The 18,291-nt window shown below is 48.0% G+C and overlaps 1 protein-coding gene across 1 annotated transcript; it reads right to left on the reverse strand.

The window, feature by feature from the left end:
- Positions 1-758: 758 nt before the first annotated feature.
- Positions 759-16,924, reverse strand: sncga (synuclein, gamma a). Its single transcript, XM_055661896.1, has 6 exons — positions 16,604-16,924; positions 14,397-14,408; positions 12,294-12,335; positions 12,076-12,203; positions 5,449-5,544; positions 759-1,213 (listed from the first exon to the last, which is right to left on the reverse strand). The coding sequence occupies exons 1-6, from the start codon at positions 16,710-16,712 to the stop codon at positions 1,202-1,204; spliced, it is 399 nt and encodes a 132-aa protein (XP_055517871.1). The 5' UTR covers positions 16,713-16,924; the 3' UTR covers positions 759-1,201.
- Positions 16,925-18,291: the final 1,367 nt, after the last annotated feature.

Here is an 18,291-nt window from a genome sequence, read left to right on the forward strand (position 1 = left end):
ATCTATCCCTCTCAATTCCATTCTCCTGCCTTCTCCCCATAACCCCTGATACCCACACTATTCAAAAATCTATCAATCACTGCCTTAAAAATATCTATTGACTTGGCCTCCGCAATGAATTCCACAGATAGTTGGCTTCAGAGAGTGGTGGCTGCCCGGAATGCACTGCCAGAGATGTTGGTGGATACAGATATGGTAGTGGCATTTAGGAGACTTTTGGATAGGCACATGGATTTAGAGGGTTATGCATCACATGCAGGTAGATAACATTGTTCTTGGCATCATGTTGGGCACAGACATAGTGGGCCAAAGGGCCTCTCCCTGTGCTGTACTGTTCTATGCCCATTGCTCTGACTAGTTCATGAAACAAAATTATGATTACCAGATGAGTTCACAGCCTCTTATTGTTTTTAGTTTTAGCTTTAGAGACACAGCGCAGAAACAGGCCCTTCGGCCCACCGAGTCCACGCCGACCAGCGCTCCCCGCACCCTAACACTGTCCTCTGCACACTGGGGATAATTTTACCAAGCCAAATAACCTGCGAACCTGTATGTCTTTGGAGTGTGGGAGGAAACCGGTGATCCAGGAGAAAACGCACGCGGTCACGGGGAGAACGTGCAAACTCCGTACCGACAGCACCCGTGGTTGGAATCGAACCCGGGCCTCTGGCGCTGTGAGGCAGCAACTCTACCGCTGCGCCACCTTGGATAGAGTTGACATTCACAGGACCAATGATGGGAAACTGACCCCGTTAAAATTCATTTTAATCCTGATTTTTATTATAAAATCTCCCAAGTGCTCGTGACAGTTAAATGCGACGCAAGAAGCCAGTGGAGAGAACATGCAGGGCACCATCACGAGTTGCAACGTTGGTGTAACCGGGTGACGAGAAGCAGGCGTGGGCGTGTGTCGATGAAGGTGCGCGGTGTGTGAGAGACAAGGAGATTGTGCCACAGGGCCCAGCAGCCAGCAATGGAGGAGCGAGAGAGAGCCCCTGTTACACTGCCCGCTGGTGGAGACATACAGGATGAGGGTGACGGCATGACTGCAAATGCAACGACTTGGAGCAGTTTTACGACTATATCTTCAGCTACAACACTGGGTGACCCTCTGGTCCTTGATTCTTTGTGGCAACGCTGGTGTGAAGGTCTAGGGCAAGGGGCGGGCACACCCAGAATCTTCCAATCAACCAGCACCTGCTCATTTTCCAGTCTGCAGGGAACAGGAAAAGAAATAACACATTAGTAAGCGACCAAACCTGAGTCCCAGCACCACAACAGGTCTGTGAGCTCAGACGCCATTTAATGTCTAAAATAAAAGCCAAGGGTGGAAATCCCATACGTCACACTGCCTTGGCAAGACCGCCAGCTTAATCAAGGGCCAGTCTCACCCCGGTCACTCCCTCTTCTCCCATCTCCCATCTAGCAAGGGGAACAGAAGTGTGAAAACACACACACTTCCAGATTCAGGGACAGTTCCGTCCCAGCTCTGATCAGGCGACTGCAATGTCCTCCCATCAGCTAGAGTGCGGTCCCGACCTCCCATCTACCTCATTGGAGACCTTCAAACATATTGCCCCATGTCCCACTTAAGAAACCTGAACGGAAACCTCTGGAGACTTTGCGCCCCACCCAAGGTTTCCATGCGGTTCCCGGAGGTTGCAGGTGGTTGCCGGAGGTTGCAGGTAGTGGAAGCAGGTAGGGAGACCGACAAAAACCTCCGGGAACCGCACGGAAACCTTGAGTGGGGCGCAAAGTCTCCAGAGGTTTCCGTTCAGGTTTCCTAAGTGGGACAGGGGCATATATCTTTAATCGGACTTTACCTAGCACTAAATATAGTAGCTTTTATCCTGCATTCGTACATTGTGATAGACACAAAAAGCTGGAGTAACTCAGTGGGTCAGACAGCATCTCTGGAGAAAAGGAATAGGTGACGTTAAGGGTCGAGACCCTTCTTCAGACTCGACCCAAAACGTCACCAATTCCCTATTTTCCACAGATGCTGTCTGTTCAGCTGAGTGACTCCAGCATTTTGTTTCCATCTGCAGTTTAAACCAGCATCTGCAGTTCCTTCCTACAGCTCTTCAGATACAGGCTTGCTTGGACATGTGCCCAAACTGCTCTTAAAGATAAAGTCACCATCCTATTCATCAAAAAGATTTGCTTGGAAATAATGCAATAGAAAAATAATAGCAGAATGATAATATGTTATTTTTTAAGAAGGAACTGCAGATGCTGGAAAATCAAAGGTACACAAAAATGCTGGAGTACCCGCTGAGTTTCTCCAGCATTTTTGTGTACCTATGATAATATGTTACCTGGTTTATTATCAATGTATCTCCAATAATCGATAAAGAATTCTGAAAGCAGTTTCAGTTTAGTGTCAAGATACAGCGTGGAAACAGGCCCTTCGGCCCACCAAGTCCATGCCGACCATTGATCACCCGTTCACACTAGTTCTATATCATCCCACTTTCTGATCCGCTCCCCGAACACTGGTGGTAATTTACCGAGGGCCAATTAACCTGCAAACCCACATTTCTTTTTTTTTTTTTTTAATATTTTATTTTATTAGAAGTAAGTACAATCATATGGCACCAAAGTGCCTAATATATATTTTCATAATACATTTTATGTACAGTTTCTTCTTTTTTTTGGTTATATTAAAGAAAGATTAGAATAAGAAAAATAAATTAGATAGTAAAGGATAGAAAGGCGTGAGATATATAGTGTGTGAAGGAAAAGAAAAAAGATGAATGAGTGAAGAAAGTTGAGAAAAAGAAAATAGAAAAAAAAAGAATAAGTCATTAAAAAAATAAAAAAAAATAAAAAAATTAAAATTTAAGGAGATCATTGTTTATAATCTTGACCAACCCTCGTCCAGTCCTGAAACAGTTAGTTTTTACAATTGTGTTGCACCATATGATCCCAAAAAGACAACAAATGGAGATCAACTCATTATGAATTGGTCTGATTTATCCATTAGGAGGAATCGCATTTCCTCAAGATGAGCGGTGTCCAACATACTTGCAATCCACATTTTAAGCGTTGGTATTGATGTATTTTTCCAAAATTTAAGTATTAATTTCTTTGGGATGTGGGAGGAAATCGGAGCATCCGGAGGAAACCCATGGGGAATACGTGTAAACTCCACAGAGACAGCACCCAAGGTCAGAATTGAACCCGGGTCTCTGGCATTGTGGGTAGCAACTCTACCAGCTGTGCTGTTCCAATCAAGATTACATTCATATTTTACAAACTCTAACCTGCTTTCATTTTAATTTATTTCATCCGCTCAGGGAGATGTCATCTATACTTAGTCTAGTTTCGATTAGTGCGGAAACAGGCCCTTCGGCCCACCAAGTCTGTGCCGACCAGAGAGCACCCCACACACTAGCACTATCCTACACACTAGAGACAATGTCTAATTTTACTGGAGCTAATTAACTTACAAACTTGCATGTCTCTGTGGTGTGGGAGGAAACCGGAGCACCCGGAGAAAACCCACGCAGTTACAGGGAGAACCTGCAAACTCCGCACAGACAGCACCTGTCCACCACATATCAAACTCGGGTCTCTGGCACTGTAAGGCAGCAACTAGACCGCTGTGCCACAGTGCCACCTAATGGCAGCCAAAAGCTGGCGGTGAGATTCAGCTACGAAACATGAGGTCGATACACTGCATGGGTCAGGGAGCCATACCCACCATCAATGGGCTGTAGAAAACATGGCAATTAACCAGGAACCTCAGCAGAGGTCCAGCCTCATGGAAGTCCAGCTCTGAGACCATCTCCGTTCACCTGCTTCTATCAAGTAAGGTCGGATCGGGATTGCAGAGAGGACTGGACTGCTCGTAAAAGGGAGCTGGGACCATCCTCAGCAGCTGTCCGAGCAGCACCAGCAAGCTCTGTTCACCAGCTGCACCAAGGCAGCTTGACCAGACTGAACCTTAGCCCACCACAAGGGTGGACATCTGGACTTTACCCCAGGTACATTGTTGCAACAGTTCAGCAAATCCCAAAGTAGTCAGTTACTACTGATAACACCCCCGTCATTACTTCAATTCAAATTATGAATGGATGAATGAACGTACCCCGGTGACTGCCAATCACCACCCCCCCCCCCCGGACACTTATTACTATTTATTCAAATCGTTTGCTATGTCGCTCTTCCAGGGAGATGCTAAATGCATTTCGTTGTCTCTGTACTGTACACTGACAATGACAATTAAAATTGAATCTGAATCTGAATCTGAATGAATGAATGCATGATTGAATGAATGAATGGATGATTGAATGATTGAATGAATTAATTAATTAATTAATTAATGCATGAATGGATGGATGAATGAATGAATGAATGAATGATGAAACAAAACAAAACATTATCGTCACATGTACACGAGTGATCCTATCATTTACCTCTTTGGAGACCTTAGAAATATCTTTATTCGGACTTTACCGGACTATCTTTCTCTAAGCATTATTCCCTTTATCCTGTACCTGGACAATTTGGATGGCTTGATTGTAACCATATTACAATCTTTATTACACTTGTCACTGACTGGATAGCACACACCTAAAAACTTTTCATTGTACCTCGGTGCACATGACAATAATAAGCTAAACAAAACTAAATTAATTAGTTGTAATGTGATCTATGAATCAGGGAATGCTATTTGTATTATACTACTTCTATAACCAAATTGGTTGTAGTGTAATTTTGATTGGCGGCTACAGAACCACTTAAAATTTCTTTGGAAATTGACAACCAGAAAAAAAGCTGTCTTGGCACAAACAGTCTAGAGGAAAAAACTGTTTCAAGTAACCTCCTCATAGTGATCAGTTTCACCACAGGGGCTATCGAAATTAACATGAATGACTCCTATTGATTATTCTATTAAACACTGTAACATACAGCCTTTAGTACTTTCAGCGAGCAGTAACAAAACTAAACTCACTACTATTATGTTTGAAAATCCTGCAGGAAAAAAATGTTGTTATTGTCAGTCTGAACCTCTAGCTCCTAACCCTCTATCCCCCATTGAGAAATTATTTTTAGAACATGATTTTCTATAACCCTAGGTTTCTTAGGACCACTAATATCATGTTTTAACAGAATAATTTGCTCTTACTAGAGTTTAGCAATGTTAAATGATTCATTCAGTTCCATTTCCATGGATAACGCAATTGTCAAAGCTCATAAGCCTTGTAACACCCCCTTGCATAAAATTATTCCATCAAGTATCCATATGAATTAATCAGTATCATACTGTGTCTTCTATCAATGAGCTGAATTATCGGAATGGTCATGGCCAAAGAGAAAGAGTTGAGCTTTAAAGAATTAAGCTAAATATGGGTGAACTGAGAGAGGAGGAAATGTTTGGGGGACTGAGGAAGAGATGGGCAGAGAAGAGCGAAGCAAGATCTTCATGGGCCAACACCTTACCTCTTCAGTTGCCTCTGTAGCTTCCACCAGGGGTTCATCAAAGGTGTGTTCTTGGTCAGCCACCTGGCCGGCTGGGATTTCTCTACCATGTTCATCCTAGAGAAAAAAGAAATACAGAGATATTTGGTCAGCCCTTGGTGTGGAGGAAGAGAATCTCTCAGCAGGGTCTCACCTGGGGTCTCTCCAAGATGATGAGGTCCGTGCTTCTCCACCATAAAGTTTATACATTCTCATAGGTTTATAAAACACAGGAGGAGAATTAGGCCATCTGTCTACCTCTACTCCACCTTTCTATCTTTCCCTCTCAACCCCATTCTCTTTGCCTTCACTCCAGACTCCTGAAGGAGGGTCTCGACCCGAAACATTGCCTATTCCTTTTCTGCAGAGACCCTGCCTGACCCGCTGAGATACTGCAGCTTTTTGTGTCTATCTTCATATCAGACGATGACATGAGATCAGATATTACAAATCGGCATGGCTCACTTGACATTAGCCCCACACAAGTAGATTTAGATCACAGCATGTCTGTCTCCCTGAACCTTTCCACAAATCTATCTGCACCACAAATGAGTGTTATATTCACTGGAGCCAGGAGCTGGTGACAAGCAGTTAATGTCTGCTCGGTGACAGATAAAATGTTGTTCATTATAAAGAGGGAAAACCCCCTACACCTTTTCAGACGCCATTCACTGGAACATGATGACACAAACGCAATTTCAATTATGAGATTTATCTTCCAAGGGACTTTGAGGATCAGGAAGGCAATAATAGGTTTGTCATCTCTGAAACCAGTAAACTTCCCCTTGAGCTTTTTAATGTCTCCATTCTTCTATTCCTTCATCATTTATCTCACTCTCTGTCCTAATTAAATACTCTTTCCGTGAATAGACACAGAATGCTGGAGTAACTCAGTGGGACGAGCAGCATCTCTAGAGAGAAGGAACGGGTGATGTTTTGGCTCAGTCTGAAGAAGGGTCTCGACCCGAAACGTCACCCATTCTTTCTCTCCAGAGATGCTGCCTGACCAGTTGAGTTACTCCAGCATTTTGTGTCTATCTTAAGTGTAAACCAGCATCTGCAGTTCCTTCCTGCAGTCTTTCCCGGCAACTCCTAATAGACAACCTAATTCCTTCAATGCCCTTTCTATATCCATTATTCCAAAGCCTGAAAAATTATTCTAATTCTGAAGAAGGGTTCCAACCCAAAACGTCACCCATTCCTTCTCTCCAGAGATGCTGCCTGTCCCACTGAGTTACTCCAGCTTTTTGGGTCTGCCTTCTGTGCAAACCAGCATTTGCAGTTTCTTCCTACACATTCTAAAGCCTCACCAGGGTTGAAGAAACTTCCACAATTTTCTGGTGCAAAATGTCAGTGTTTTGGGGGGCAAATTTATCAAGAAATTATTTTGCAAATGGACGAACTCATTCAGAGCCTCTCATTCTTTCATCTGTGTTATAACAATCATATAACTCGGAAAAGCACCCTTTGAACTACCTCTTCCATTCTGTTCGTGAAGACGATCAAATGGATGCTGATCCCATTTGCCTGCCTCAGGCACTTATCCCTCAATGTGTAGCAATGAACCACAGATGCTGGTTTAAACCAAAGATAGACACAGAATGCTGGAGTAGCTCAGCAGGTCAGACTGCATCTGTGGAAAAAAGGAATAGGTGACGTTTCGGGGTCAAGTCTGAAGAAGGGTCTCCACCCGAAACGTCACCTATTCCTTTTCTCCAGAGATCCTGTCCGACCCGCTGACAACCCTCTTTACCTTTCCTATCCAAGTACCTGTCCATAGAATCAATGTCAAGGAACCCTGTCTGCTTCACTGTGATGGATGTTTGTGTGAAACTGTGCTAATTGTGTGTTTACTGTTACGATTGCAGGGAACGACATTTCGTTCAAACCTCTGTTTGTTTGAATGACAATAAAGGCAATTTGTATTTTGTATTTGCATTTAATCCAGTGGCATCTTTCAGTGTTATAGATGCACTGGATGTGGTGAAGGAGATGCACCATTCATCAGACAGGTGCCTCAACCAGATAAGGTTATCTCCAGATAAAAGCTGTGGACATGGGTTTAAGGTGAAGGGGAAATCTGAGGGTACCTTTTTCACACAAAGGGTGGTGGGTGTATGGAACGAGCTGCCAGAGGAGGCAGGGACTATCGCAATGTTTAAGAAACAGTTAGACTACATTGGCAGAGGATAGACACCTGGAGTAACTCGGTGGGTCAAGACCATTACATATCCTATTCTTTTTCTCCAGAGATGCTGTCTGACCCACTGAGTTACTCCAGTTTTTTTGTGTCTATCTATGGTTTAAACCAGCATCTGCAGTCCCTTCCTAAACACACAGGTACATCGATAGGACAGGTTTGGAGGGATATGGGCCAAATGCAGGCAGGTGGGACTAGTGTAGATGGGACTTGTTGGCCAGTGTGGGCAAGTTGGGTCGAGGATGACTCTGTGACTATGCTGAGTTGAAATCATTTTTTTTGAATTGCTGTTGTAAGGTTGTAAATGCAAGAGCCAATCTATTCACATCAATCTCCCACAGCCGGTGATAACCAGTTAATACCTGCTGAATAGCAGATAAATGGTGAGCGTTTCACAGAGGGAATAAAAGCTTCACTTCTTCAGACCATCGGCCGACAATCTTCCCAAGACTGAGGGAACAACAAGTTCTGATATCTCAGTCTGAAGAAGAGTCTCGAAACAAAACATCGCCCATTCCTTCTCTCCAAAGATGCTGCCTGTCCCGCTGAGTCACTCCAGCATTTTGTGTCGATTTTCTGATAATCGTGGAATTAAAATGGATTCAAAGCCCAGAGAGCCGGCGCTGAACACTGCAGTTCAGCTTGCAGCCTGCACTGTTTAAAGAAGTGAATGCATCAGTTGGCATTGACGTTAACCTGTCCCGGCTGCTGATGTTGGGGCTGCAGATTGCTGGTCACAAGTTGCCCTGAGGAAAGCTTCAAAGCCTAATCCTCTTGCCAGCACTGAAGGGGTTAAAGGGGGGGAGGGGCATGCAGGGGTGGGATGGCTGCTGCCACTCCTCTCACAGCACCACTGCATCTGCATTGCAGTATACTCCTCCCTGAGCCATGCAGCAGAATGGAGGCGTGTTAAATAATGTAACATCAAGGGCGGCTGGAGGAAGGGTGCAGGGGCGAGGCGATGGCTGCATTAGTCAGCAGCTGAACCTGCAGCCGGCCCCATGCAACACACAACTGTACAGGAAGAAACACCATCACCTGGGGCCAGCGCTGATATTAAGCAGTCAGTCTTTCACCAAATGCAATGGAGAACACAGCCACTGATGTCAGAGGGCCAGGGTCCAGAGTGGGAAGTAGTCTTTAGTTTAGAGATACACAGCGTAGAGACAGGCCCTTCGGCCCATCGTGTCCGTGCAGATCAGCGATCACCCGTACACTAGTTCTACCCTACACACACTAGGGACAATTCACAGAAGCCAATTAACCTGCAAACCTGTTTGGGTCTTTAGGATGTGGGAGGAAACCAGAGCACCCGGAGAAAACCCACGTGGTCACGGGGAGAATGTGTGTAAACTCCACACAGGCAGCACCTATAGTCGGGATTGAACCGGTGTCTTTCTGGCGCTGTAAGGCAGCAACACTACCGCTGAGCTCCTGGTTCCTTGTAACTTGACTACACTTCACAGTGTGTGGCTCATTGTGGATCTAATGTCTACAAAGGATGACCCATTTGATTGAATGGTACAGCACGCAGACAGGATCTCGCGTCCAGAGCAAGTAGTCCCCGCACGTCTACAGCCTCTCTTGATGAATCCCAACCCCTTAGTGTAGAGATACGGCACGGAAACAGGCTCTTCGGCCCACCTAGTTCATGCTGACCATTGATCACCCCTTCTGCACCACTCGTTCTACACACTCGGGGCAATTATACCGAGGCCAATTAACCTATAAAAACCTTCACATCTTCGGGATGTGGGGGGAAACTGGAGCACAAGGTCAGGATCGAACCTGGGTCTATAGCACTGTGAGGCAGCAACCCTACCCGCTAGGCCACTGTGCCACCCTTCTCCAAACCCTGCAGAATTACACACAGCTGCTCTCTCTTAGGGGTAAGAATGGTCTTGGGCGGCAGAACCTGAGAAAGATCCAAAGATAGACACAAAGCGCTGGACTAACTCAGTGGGTCAGGCAGCATCACTGGAGAAAATGGATACGTGACGTTTCGGATCAGATCTTCTGAAAGGTCCCGACCTGAAGTGTCACCTACCCATTTTTACCAGAGATGCTGCCTGACCTGTTGAGTTACTCCAGCACATTGTGTCTATCATGGGTATAAACCAGCATCTGCAATTCCTTTTCATTATAGAGATAGATCCAGCTTGCTATGCTGTGAGTAGCCAGTCTTCTGTTTCATTCATGTCAGTGGTTGCAATGTGAAATGGACACCTGATTCATTGTTGCCCAAGACCAATATCACTTTCTGAAGCAGGATCTCGACCAGAAACGTCACCCATTCCTTGTCTCCAGAGATGCTGCCTGCCCCTCTGAGTTACTCCAGCATTTTGCGTCCATCTACTTTCACCTTGATGATTTTCAACCTGGTACGAGTCCCTCTTACACTACTCTGGTGATACGGTCAGCGTTCTGCGGCACAGTGGTGCAGCGGTAGAGTTGCTGCCTTACAGCGCCACAGACCCAGGTTCGATCCTGACTACGGGTGCTGTCTGTACGGAGTTTGCACGTTCTCCCCGTGACCACTTTCTCCGGGTTTTCTCCGGGTGCTCCAGTTTCCTCCCACACCCCAAAGATCTACAGGTTTGTAGGTTAATTGGCTTTGGTATAGATTGTAAATTGTCCCAAGTGTGTAGGATAGTGCTAGTGTACAGGGATTGCTGGTCGGCGCGGACTCGGTGGGCCGAAGGGCCTGTTTCTGCGCTGTATCTCGAAATTAAACTAAGTGGAACCTCCTTCTCCTAACGTTGTGAATGATTCTGCAGCAACAGGAGTAAATAGACTTTCATTGCCTCTTAGCGAATTAGGTTTAAGGTGGGCACCTCGGTGAAGAGATGGCACTTTGTTTAATAAGGCCGTGTAAAGTGAGCAGGAGGATTGATCCTGTTTAAGAAGGAACTGCAGATGCTGGAAAGTCTAAGGTAGACAAAAATGCTGGAGAAACTCAGTGGGTGCAGCAGCATCTATGGAACGAAGGAAATAGACAACGTTTTCTGAAGAAGGGTCTCGACCCAAAACGTCGCCTATTTCCTTTGCTCCATAGATGCTGCCTCACCCGCTGAGTTTTTCCTGCATTTTTGTCTACCTGATTTTCCAGCATCTGCAGTTCCTTCTTAAGCAGGATTGATAATGATCAGTTGTATTTTCTTGCTTTCTTTCAATGAAATCAAATAGCCTGCTGCCAATAATCTCACCACCTCATTGCAAGATGCACAACATGCACTAGGGTCAATTTAACAACTTCCTTTACCCAATTAACCTACAGACCCGTACGTCTTTGGAGTGTGGGAGGAAACAGAAGCACTCGGAGAAAACAGAGTCTCTAGCAGTGTAAGGCAGAAACTCTACTGTTGCGACACCGTGCTGCCTACATACTATTCACAACCGCGTCCCTGAAACTGTCAACTCAGCGACTTTGTAGGGAGATCCTTAACGCTACAGTTTATCACATGGGTGCTTCTTGTCGTAGAGTCAGGCAGCACGGAAACAGGCCCTTCAGCCCAACTTAGCCATGCCGAACAAGTTACCCCATCTACACTAGTCCCACCTGCCCATGTTTGGCCCCTATGCCTCTAAAGCCTTCCTAACATGTACCTGTCCAAATGTCCTTTAGATGTTGTTATACTAATGTTGGTTTATAGTGTCTCTGCTTGTTATATGGTCACTGTTGTATGAGTGTGAATGTGATTGTTGGGGACATCTGCTTTAGTCTTCATATGACAGGGCGAATTGCCTAGAAACCAAGAGTTCAAATCTCACAATGCTATGTGAATTGATGAATGGTCTAGAAATTAATGAAAGGTCTTCCAGCAATAAAGGGCCCATGAAATGATTAAAATGTCCAGTTGGCAAATGTCCATGGAGGGGATTAACTGCTCCGACCTGCCCTGACCTCTATGTGACCCCAGTATCTGTGCAATTGTATCTGAAGAGCTGCAATGTAATCAAAGTTGCCCTGTGGCAATTTGAGAGAAGTCCAAGCCGTCCATGTGTGGGAAGGAAGCAGGGTTCCAACCCGAAACATCACCTAGTCCCTTTCTCCAGAGATGCTGCCTGACCCGCTGAGTTACTCCACCCATCAATGTCATGGGCTAACTAGAAGTGAACATTATATCTCAGGTCATTCATGGTGCCTCCATCACAAGAATTATTTGTTGTGGCCCCTGGCTGCTATTGCAATTTAATAAAGGGATCATCAATGCGTGAGACACTAAATCACCAGGACGATTTTAGAAGGATGCGGGCCAAACGCAGGGAGGTGGGACAAGTGTAGATGGGGCATGTTGGTCGGTGTGGGCAAGTTGGGCCTGTTTCCACGCTGTATGACTCTGAGTTTAAGACACTCCTGGGATTAAGAGCATTAGGTTTGGATCTGGGTTTTGAAAGAACGGTCTCACCAATTTCACCACCCCAGAAGCCATTGCCACATTCTCCGCTCCTTCCACCGTCTTGTTGGCCACCGTGTTCACCCCGGCCACCACTGCCCCTCCAACCATGTTGGCTTGCTCCTTGGTCTTCTCAGCCACTGCCAACCAAATGAGAAACACGTCTTAAAACACAGGTCCCAAGAGAACCGATGGGGGTATTTGCTGCTGGTTGCCATGTTATCGGTTACCTGTGTTCACGCTTTGTACCATGCCCTCCTTTGTTTTGGTGCCTGTTTTGAGGAAACAAAGACATGGAAGTTATGCCAGAGCAGCGTAGCTACTGCAGAGACCGAGACAAATGTGAGAACTCCCCACACTTTAGTTTCGCTTTAGAGATACAGCATGGATCAGCCCATCGAGTCTGCGCCGACAAGCGATCATACCGTACACCAACACTATCCTACACGCTAGGGAGCATTTACAATTTTGAACATAGTTAATTAACCTACAAAGCTGGTCATCTTTGGAGTGTGGGAGGAAACCGGAGCACCCGGAGAAAACCCACATGGTTTTATCTTGAATGTCTTGAAATACTCTCATAGGATCACACACAGTATGGAAACAGGCCCTTCGGCCCAACTTTCCCAAACCGACCAACATGTCTCATCTACACTTGTCCCACCTGCCTGTGTCTGGCCCATCTCCCACTAAACAAATCCTATCCAGACCTGTCCAAAATATTTTTTAAATGTTGTGATTGTACCTGCAAATATTCTTATTTAACCTACTTGCCGTGTTTGTGCGGTCACTTGATAAGGATTTCGACACCGGCCCAGTCACACTCACAGTGGACTCTTGAACAAGGTATCTGAAGCCCAGACAATGTTCCACACTATCCTCTTTCCCAGATTGGAGTCGAGGATGAGGGAGTCGCTGGCAACCACGGACATGAGGAGTGGGCCGGTAAGAGAGGGACCGGGGTATTCAGCGCCTTCACGATACACCAACATTCAGTCGCTACCCTTTGAACCACTAGACCTGGCAAACTCCAGCCTTCTCTAAGATGTACCCACAGCAACACCGACACACTCCTGCTTCATCAGTAAATTCCTCACGTCAGCAGATCAGCAGATCCCTCGAGTCCTCGGCTCGATCCTGACTCCATGTGCTGTCTTTGACTAGTGCATGTATGATCCATGGAGCACGTTGGTTGATGTCCAAAACCGTCAGGGGTAAAGGTCAGGTTCGTCCAGGGAATTTGGGATCAAGCTGCAGTCAGACCCTCCTCAGGGTCAGGCCCGAGAGGTGGAACTGCTTTAGATTGTGGCCACAGTAACACGGTACTGACCCGGACTCCCCATCCTTAGCTAGCTTTTGCACTCCAGTGAAGCCTCCACATTAGGTATAGTCTTACAGTGTGGAAACCGGCCACTGAGGCCAACTTGCCCACACCCACCAACACGTCCCATCTACACCAGTCCTTATCCCTCTAAACCTATCCCATCCAATGTACCTGTCTAAATGTTTCTTAAACGTTGCAATAATACCTGCCTCAACTTCCTCCTCCAGCAGCTCGTCTCATTCACCCACCAACCTTTGTGTACAATCGTTGCCCCTTGGGTTAATATTCAATGTCTTCTCTATCATTTTTAATCTATGTCCTCTGGTTCTCGATTCCCCTACTCTGGGCAAAAGACTCTGGAGCAAAAGGTTTATTCATCTGCACTTAATGCTCTTGCAGTCTCCACACCGTTAAACTGCAAATGCCTGCCGTGCGTTTCACCTGCAGCAGCGTTGTGTTCCTTATCCAACATCCTCTCCCAGTCTTTAGTGCCTCCATGTTAAGATTCATCCCGTTTAGGGTTTCCTCCTTCCCAGTGTCTGTGATCCACACCCCTGCCTTCAGTGCTCCGGGATCCCAGTGCAGGGTTCCTGCAGTTATCCATGGTGGGAAGGGGTTTCTTGCTGCAGTGAGGAGCGTGGCTGCACCACACACATGGATGGGGGAGGTGTCTGGTCTGACTTTGCTGCTTGTTGGACTTCCATTTGGCTGGCAGCACGGTTCATCCTGGATCCTGGATTTTGTATCCCGAGTTATTGAGAGTTAGAGAAAGGTCTTAGGGGTAACGGGGTACTGATTTAGGATGATCAGCCATGATCATATTGAATGGCGCTGCTGACCTGGAGGGCCGAATGGCCTACACCAACATTTATTCTCTATGTTTCTATCGCAGTTCATATTGAACAGCCTCCTGCCCTGGCAGCTCGGCAGTGGAAGCCCATCCACTGCAAGCCCACCCCACCATCACCCCACCACTCCCAACATGCCCATCCATCCAATCCCACCCCACCAATCCCAACCACTTGTCAGTCCAACCCCATCTCAAATCCCATCCAATCAATAACACCCTGATCCACCGAGCAAACTCCACCTGGGATTGAAGGGCAGATAACAAGGTCATAAGGGATAGCAGCAGAATTAAGCCACTCGGCCCATCCAGTCTACCCCACCATTCAATCATGGCTGATCTATCTCTCCCCTCCTCTAACCCCATTCCCCCTGCCTTCTCCCCATAACTCCCGCACTAATCAAGAATCTGTCTATCTCTGCCTTAAAAATATCCATTGACTTGGCCTCCACAGCCGTCTGTGACAACGAATTCCACAGATTCAGCAGCATCTGACTGAAGAAATCCCTTCTCATCTTCCTCCTAAAGGAACGTCCTTCAATTCTACGGCTGTGACCTCTGGTCCTAGATTGGTTAACTGGTGGTATTTCATCTCACCCATTCCACCTGTCGTTGATAAATGCGGTTCATTCCGGCTCCTGGTTCACATCCAGCCTGTTCTACCTCCACCCCCCACCCTCATCCCCACCCCCCAATCCCCCATCCTCACCCTCCCCTTCAAACATATAGAAGGAAGTGCAGATAGATGCTGGTTTGCACTGAAGACACACCCGAAATGCTGGAGTAACTCGGCGGGTCAGATAGCATCTCTGGAGAGAAGGAATGGGTGTTGTTTCGGGATGGGGTATTGATACAGGAGTACTGAGTCTCGTAGCCCCGGCTCGCCACCGCTGCGTGTGTCCAGGAGTGGGGATAATGTGATGTTCGGCGCAGCGACCAAGCTTGGAGCTGAGACGCAGCAGTGAGCGTTCGCTGCAGAATCTGAGCCCAATGCAATGACCGGGGTGGGGTCGGTGGCCAAAGATAATGTCCTTGCCCTCCCTGATACCACGCTGATCCAAGTGCCAGCGCTCTGAGCTTGCCAAGAACATCCCGCAGAAGGAACTGCAAGTGCTGACATCCAGAGCAAAACACAAAGTGCTGGAGTGACTCAGCGGGTCATGCAACATCGGGCCCACCGAGTCTACGTCGACCAGCACACTAACACTATCCTACACACATTAGGGACTTTTTTTTAACCAAAGCCAATTAACCTGTAAACCTGTACGTCTTTGGAGTGTGGGGGGGAAACCGGAGCACCCGGAGAAAAACCACGCGGGTCACGGGGAGAACGCACCAGGATTCAGTCAGGATTGAACCCGGGTCTCTGGCGCTGTGAGGCAGCAACTCCACCGCCGCGCTAGCTCTGAGGAGGACAATGAACAGGTGGCGTTTGGGGGTTGGGACCCTCCTCCCGACTGGGGTCCCGAACAGAGACGTCGCCGGTCCTTTCCCTTCCACAGATGCTGCCTGGCCCGCTGAGTTCCACTGGTGTTCAGCTCAAGGGCATCGCGGGGCGCTGTTCCTTGCCACAAGGTGCTGAAATAACTCTGCGGTTCAGGCAGCATCTCTGGTGAAGATGGTTCCTCCGGTGAATATTGGACGTGGGCTCCCTACACTGGAGGCGCCGCCCCGGGACTGTAACCCCCATCCCCTCCAGCCCAGCACCCGGGACCCCCCAGCTGCGGGGATAGATCTCCAGAAGGGATTGCAGAGGCGGGTGGATTCTCGGTACATGCCCGGCGCTCCCAGCCTCCGCTCCCTCTCCAAGGTCACTCCTGAGGCGAGGCGCGGCTCTGCCCGCCCACTGCACCATTGCAGCATTGCCCCACGGCCGGGGCTGGGGCTGGAGCGGAGCCGGAGGGGTGTGGGGACTGGAGTCTGCACCATTTTACTGGCCGGAGACACCCGGGGTGTGGCGGTATTCTGGAGTCTGGAGTCTGGCCGCAGAGGGTCATCTTTGGAGGGATTGGATGGGGGGAGGGGGGAGGGGTGGTTAATGGAATTAAACCCGAGGGGCAACAAATTGCTTCACAGCAGATGGGAAGGAATCACCACCTAATGTTGTAATGAATGGGGGAGCAATCCAAGGCGAGCGGGCAATGTGGCCAGTTAAACCCGCCAGCACCTCCAAAGCCACTTCCCAATGTGGTGGTGGGGGGAGAGAATAAATTGGCTCATCCCCCCCCCCCCCCTTCCCCCCCTGGAGATCCCCCCCCCCCCCCCCTCCCCTCCCTTCCTCTGGAGATGCACCCCTTGCTCCCCACTCCCCTCCCCATACATTCCCCTTCCTCTTCGCACCTCTTCCGCCCCATCTACCTACCCCTGACCCCTTCTTTTCGTCCTCTCCGCTGCATCTTGTACCCCCTGCTTGGTTTTCTCCGCCGCCGCCACCACTCCTTCCTTGGCGAACGAGAAGCCTTTTTTCAGCGCGTCCATGTCTGGAGGAGTTGAGTGTTGAGAGTGTGAGTGTGTGTGTGTGAGCTCCGAGCGCCTTTTTTCCCCCCCGAGATGGATTCCCAGCTAATGCCGATGCCACCGACGCGCTTCAGCACTGAGCAATGTGACCCTGCCCGCCTCGCAGCCTCTATTTATGATGTGGCTCGGTGGCCGCTGCGCGCAGCTCCGCTGCTGCAATATTAATGACATCGATCGGGGAGGGAGAGCGATAGACTGACTGGATGTCTTCGCTGGACCGTTTCCAGGAAGGAGAAACACAGGAGCTAGGGGAGCGCCGCAGCCCCCCAACAAACTAACGCTGCAAAAGACTTGCTCTGTCGACCTTCCTCTCGCTTTATGTGAGGGACCGGGGCTTCTAACCCCCCCGACCCCCCTCCCCCGTCCCACAGATTTAAGATACACCTTGCTGATCAAACTGAGTTGAGAGTTGTACGATGAGATTAGAAATTCTGTGCTAAAACAAGATGGATACAGTGACTCAGCCACAGAGACAGAATGTGGAGGAAGCGACTGGAGATGTTGGTTTACACCGAAGATACACACAAAATGCTGGAGTAGCTCAGTGGGACAGGCTGCATCTCTGGAGCGAAGGACTGGGTGACCCTTCTTCAGGCTATTCCTTTTCTCCAAAGAGGCTACCTGACCGGCTGAGATACTCCAGCTTTTTGTGTCCATCTACAGAGAGTTTAAGAATATTGTTCGTGTTGTAATCCCATCACAATAATAATGCCTTAGACTCTCTCCACAGAGAGTCAGGGTGGGTCTGACCCGGCTCGATCATTGCTACCCCCCCCGTTACTTTTGCACCCCCTTCTCCCACTGCCCCATCAGCATAAGGTCGTACGTGATAGAAGCAGAATGAGGCCATTCAGCCCATCCAGTCCACTCTGCCATTCAACCATGGCTGATCCATCACTCCCTCTCAACCCCAATTCTCCTGCCTTCTCCCCATAACCGCTGACACCCACACTAATCAAGAATCTATCTATCTCTACCCAATGACTTGGCCTCCACAGCTTTCTGTGGCAATGAATTCCACAGCACCGCACCTCTGACTAAAGACATTATTCCTCATCATTCTAAAGGAACGTTCTTTTGTTCTGAGGCTGTGCCCTCTCTCTCCCACTAGTGGAAACATCCTCTCCACGTCCACTCTATCCAGGCCTCACTCTATCTATGGGCAGGGAGGGTTGACGGTGTAAAGCCAAGATTCAAACCCCATTGCATATTCCCCAACACTGTCCCCCCATCCCCACCCTCTGTCCAAGCTCTCTACAGCACATTGGAGAACTCACTCTACAGTCAAAGAGTGATACAATGTGGAAACAGGCCCTTCAGCCCAACTTGCCCACACCGGCCAACAATGTCCCAGCTGCACTAGTCCCACCTGTCCGTGTTTTGTCCAGATCCCTCCAAACCTGTCCTTTCCATGTACCTGTCCAACTGTTTCTTAAATATTGGGATAGTCCTGGCCTCAACTACCTCCTCTGGCAGCGCATTACATACACTCACAACCCTTTGTGTGAAAAACTTACCCCTCAGATTCCTATGAAATCTT

Source organism: Leucoraja erinacea, chromosome 34 (assembly GCF_028641065.1).
Source record: "Leucoraja erinacea ecotype New England chromosome 34, Leri_hhj_1, whole genome shotgun sequence".
Lineage (NCBI taxonomy): Eukaryota > Metazoa > Chordata > Chondrichthyes > Rajiformes > Rajidae > Leucoraja > Leucoraja erinaceus.

Coding starts and splice junctions, on each gene's coding strand:
- sncga (XM_055661896.1), bottom strand. CDS start 16,712: ATGGACGCGCTGAAAAAAGGCTTCTCGTTCGCCAAGGAAGGAGTGGTG. Junction 12,204..12,293: donor GGTACAAAGCGTGAACACAG/GTAACCGATAAC, acceptor TTTGGTTGGCAG/TGGCTGAGAAGACCAAGGAG. Junction 5,545..12,075: donor CTTCTGGGGTGGTGAAATTG/GTGAGACCGTTC, acceptor TTTTTTCTCTAG/GATGAACATGGTAGAGAAAT.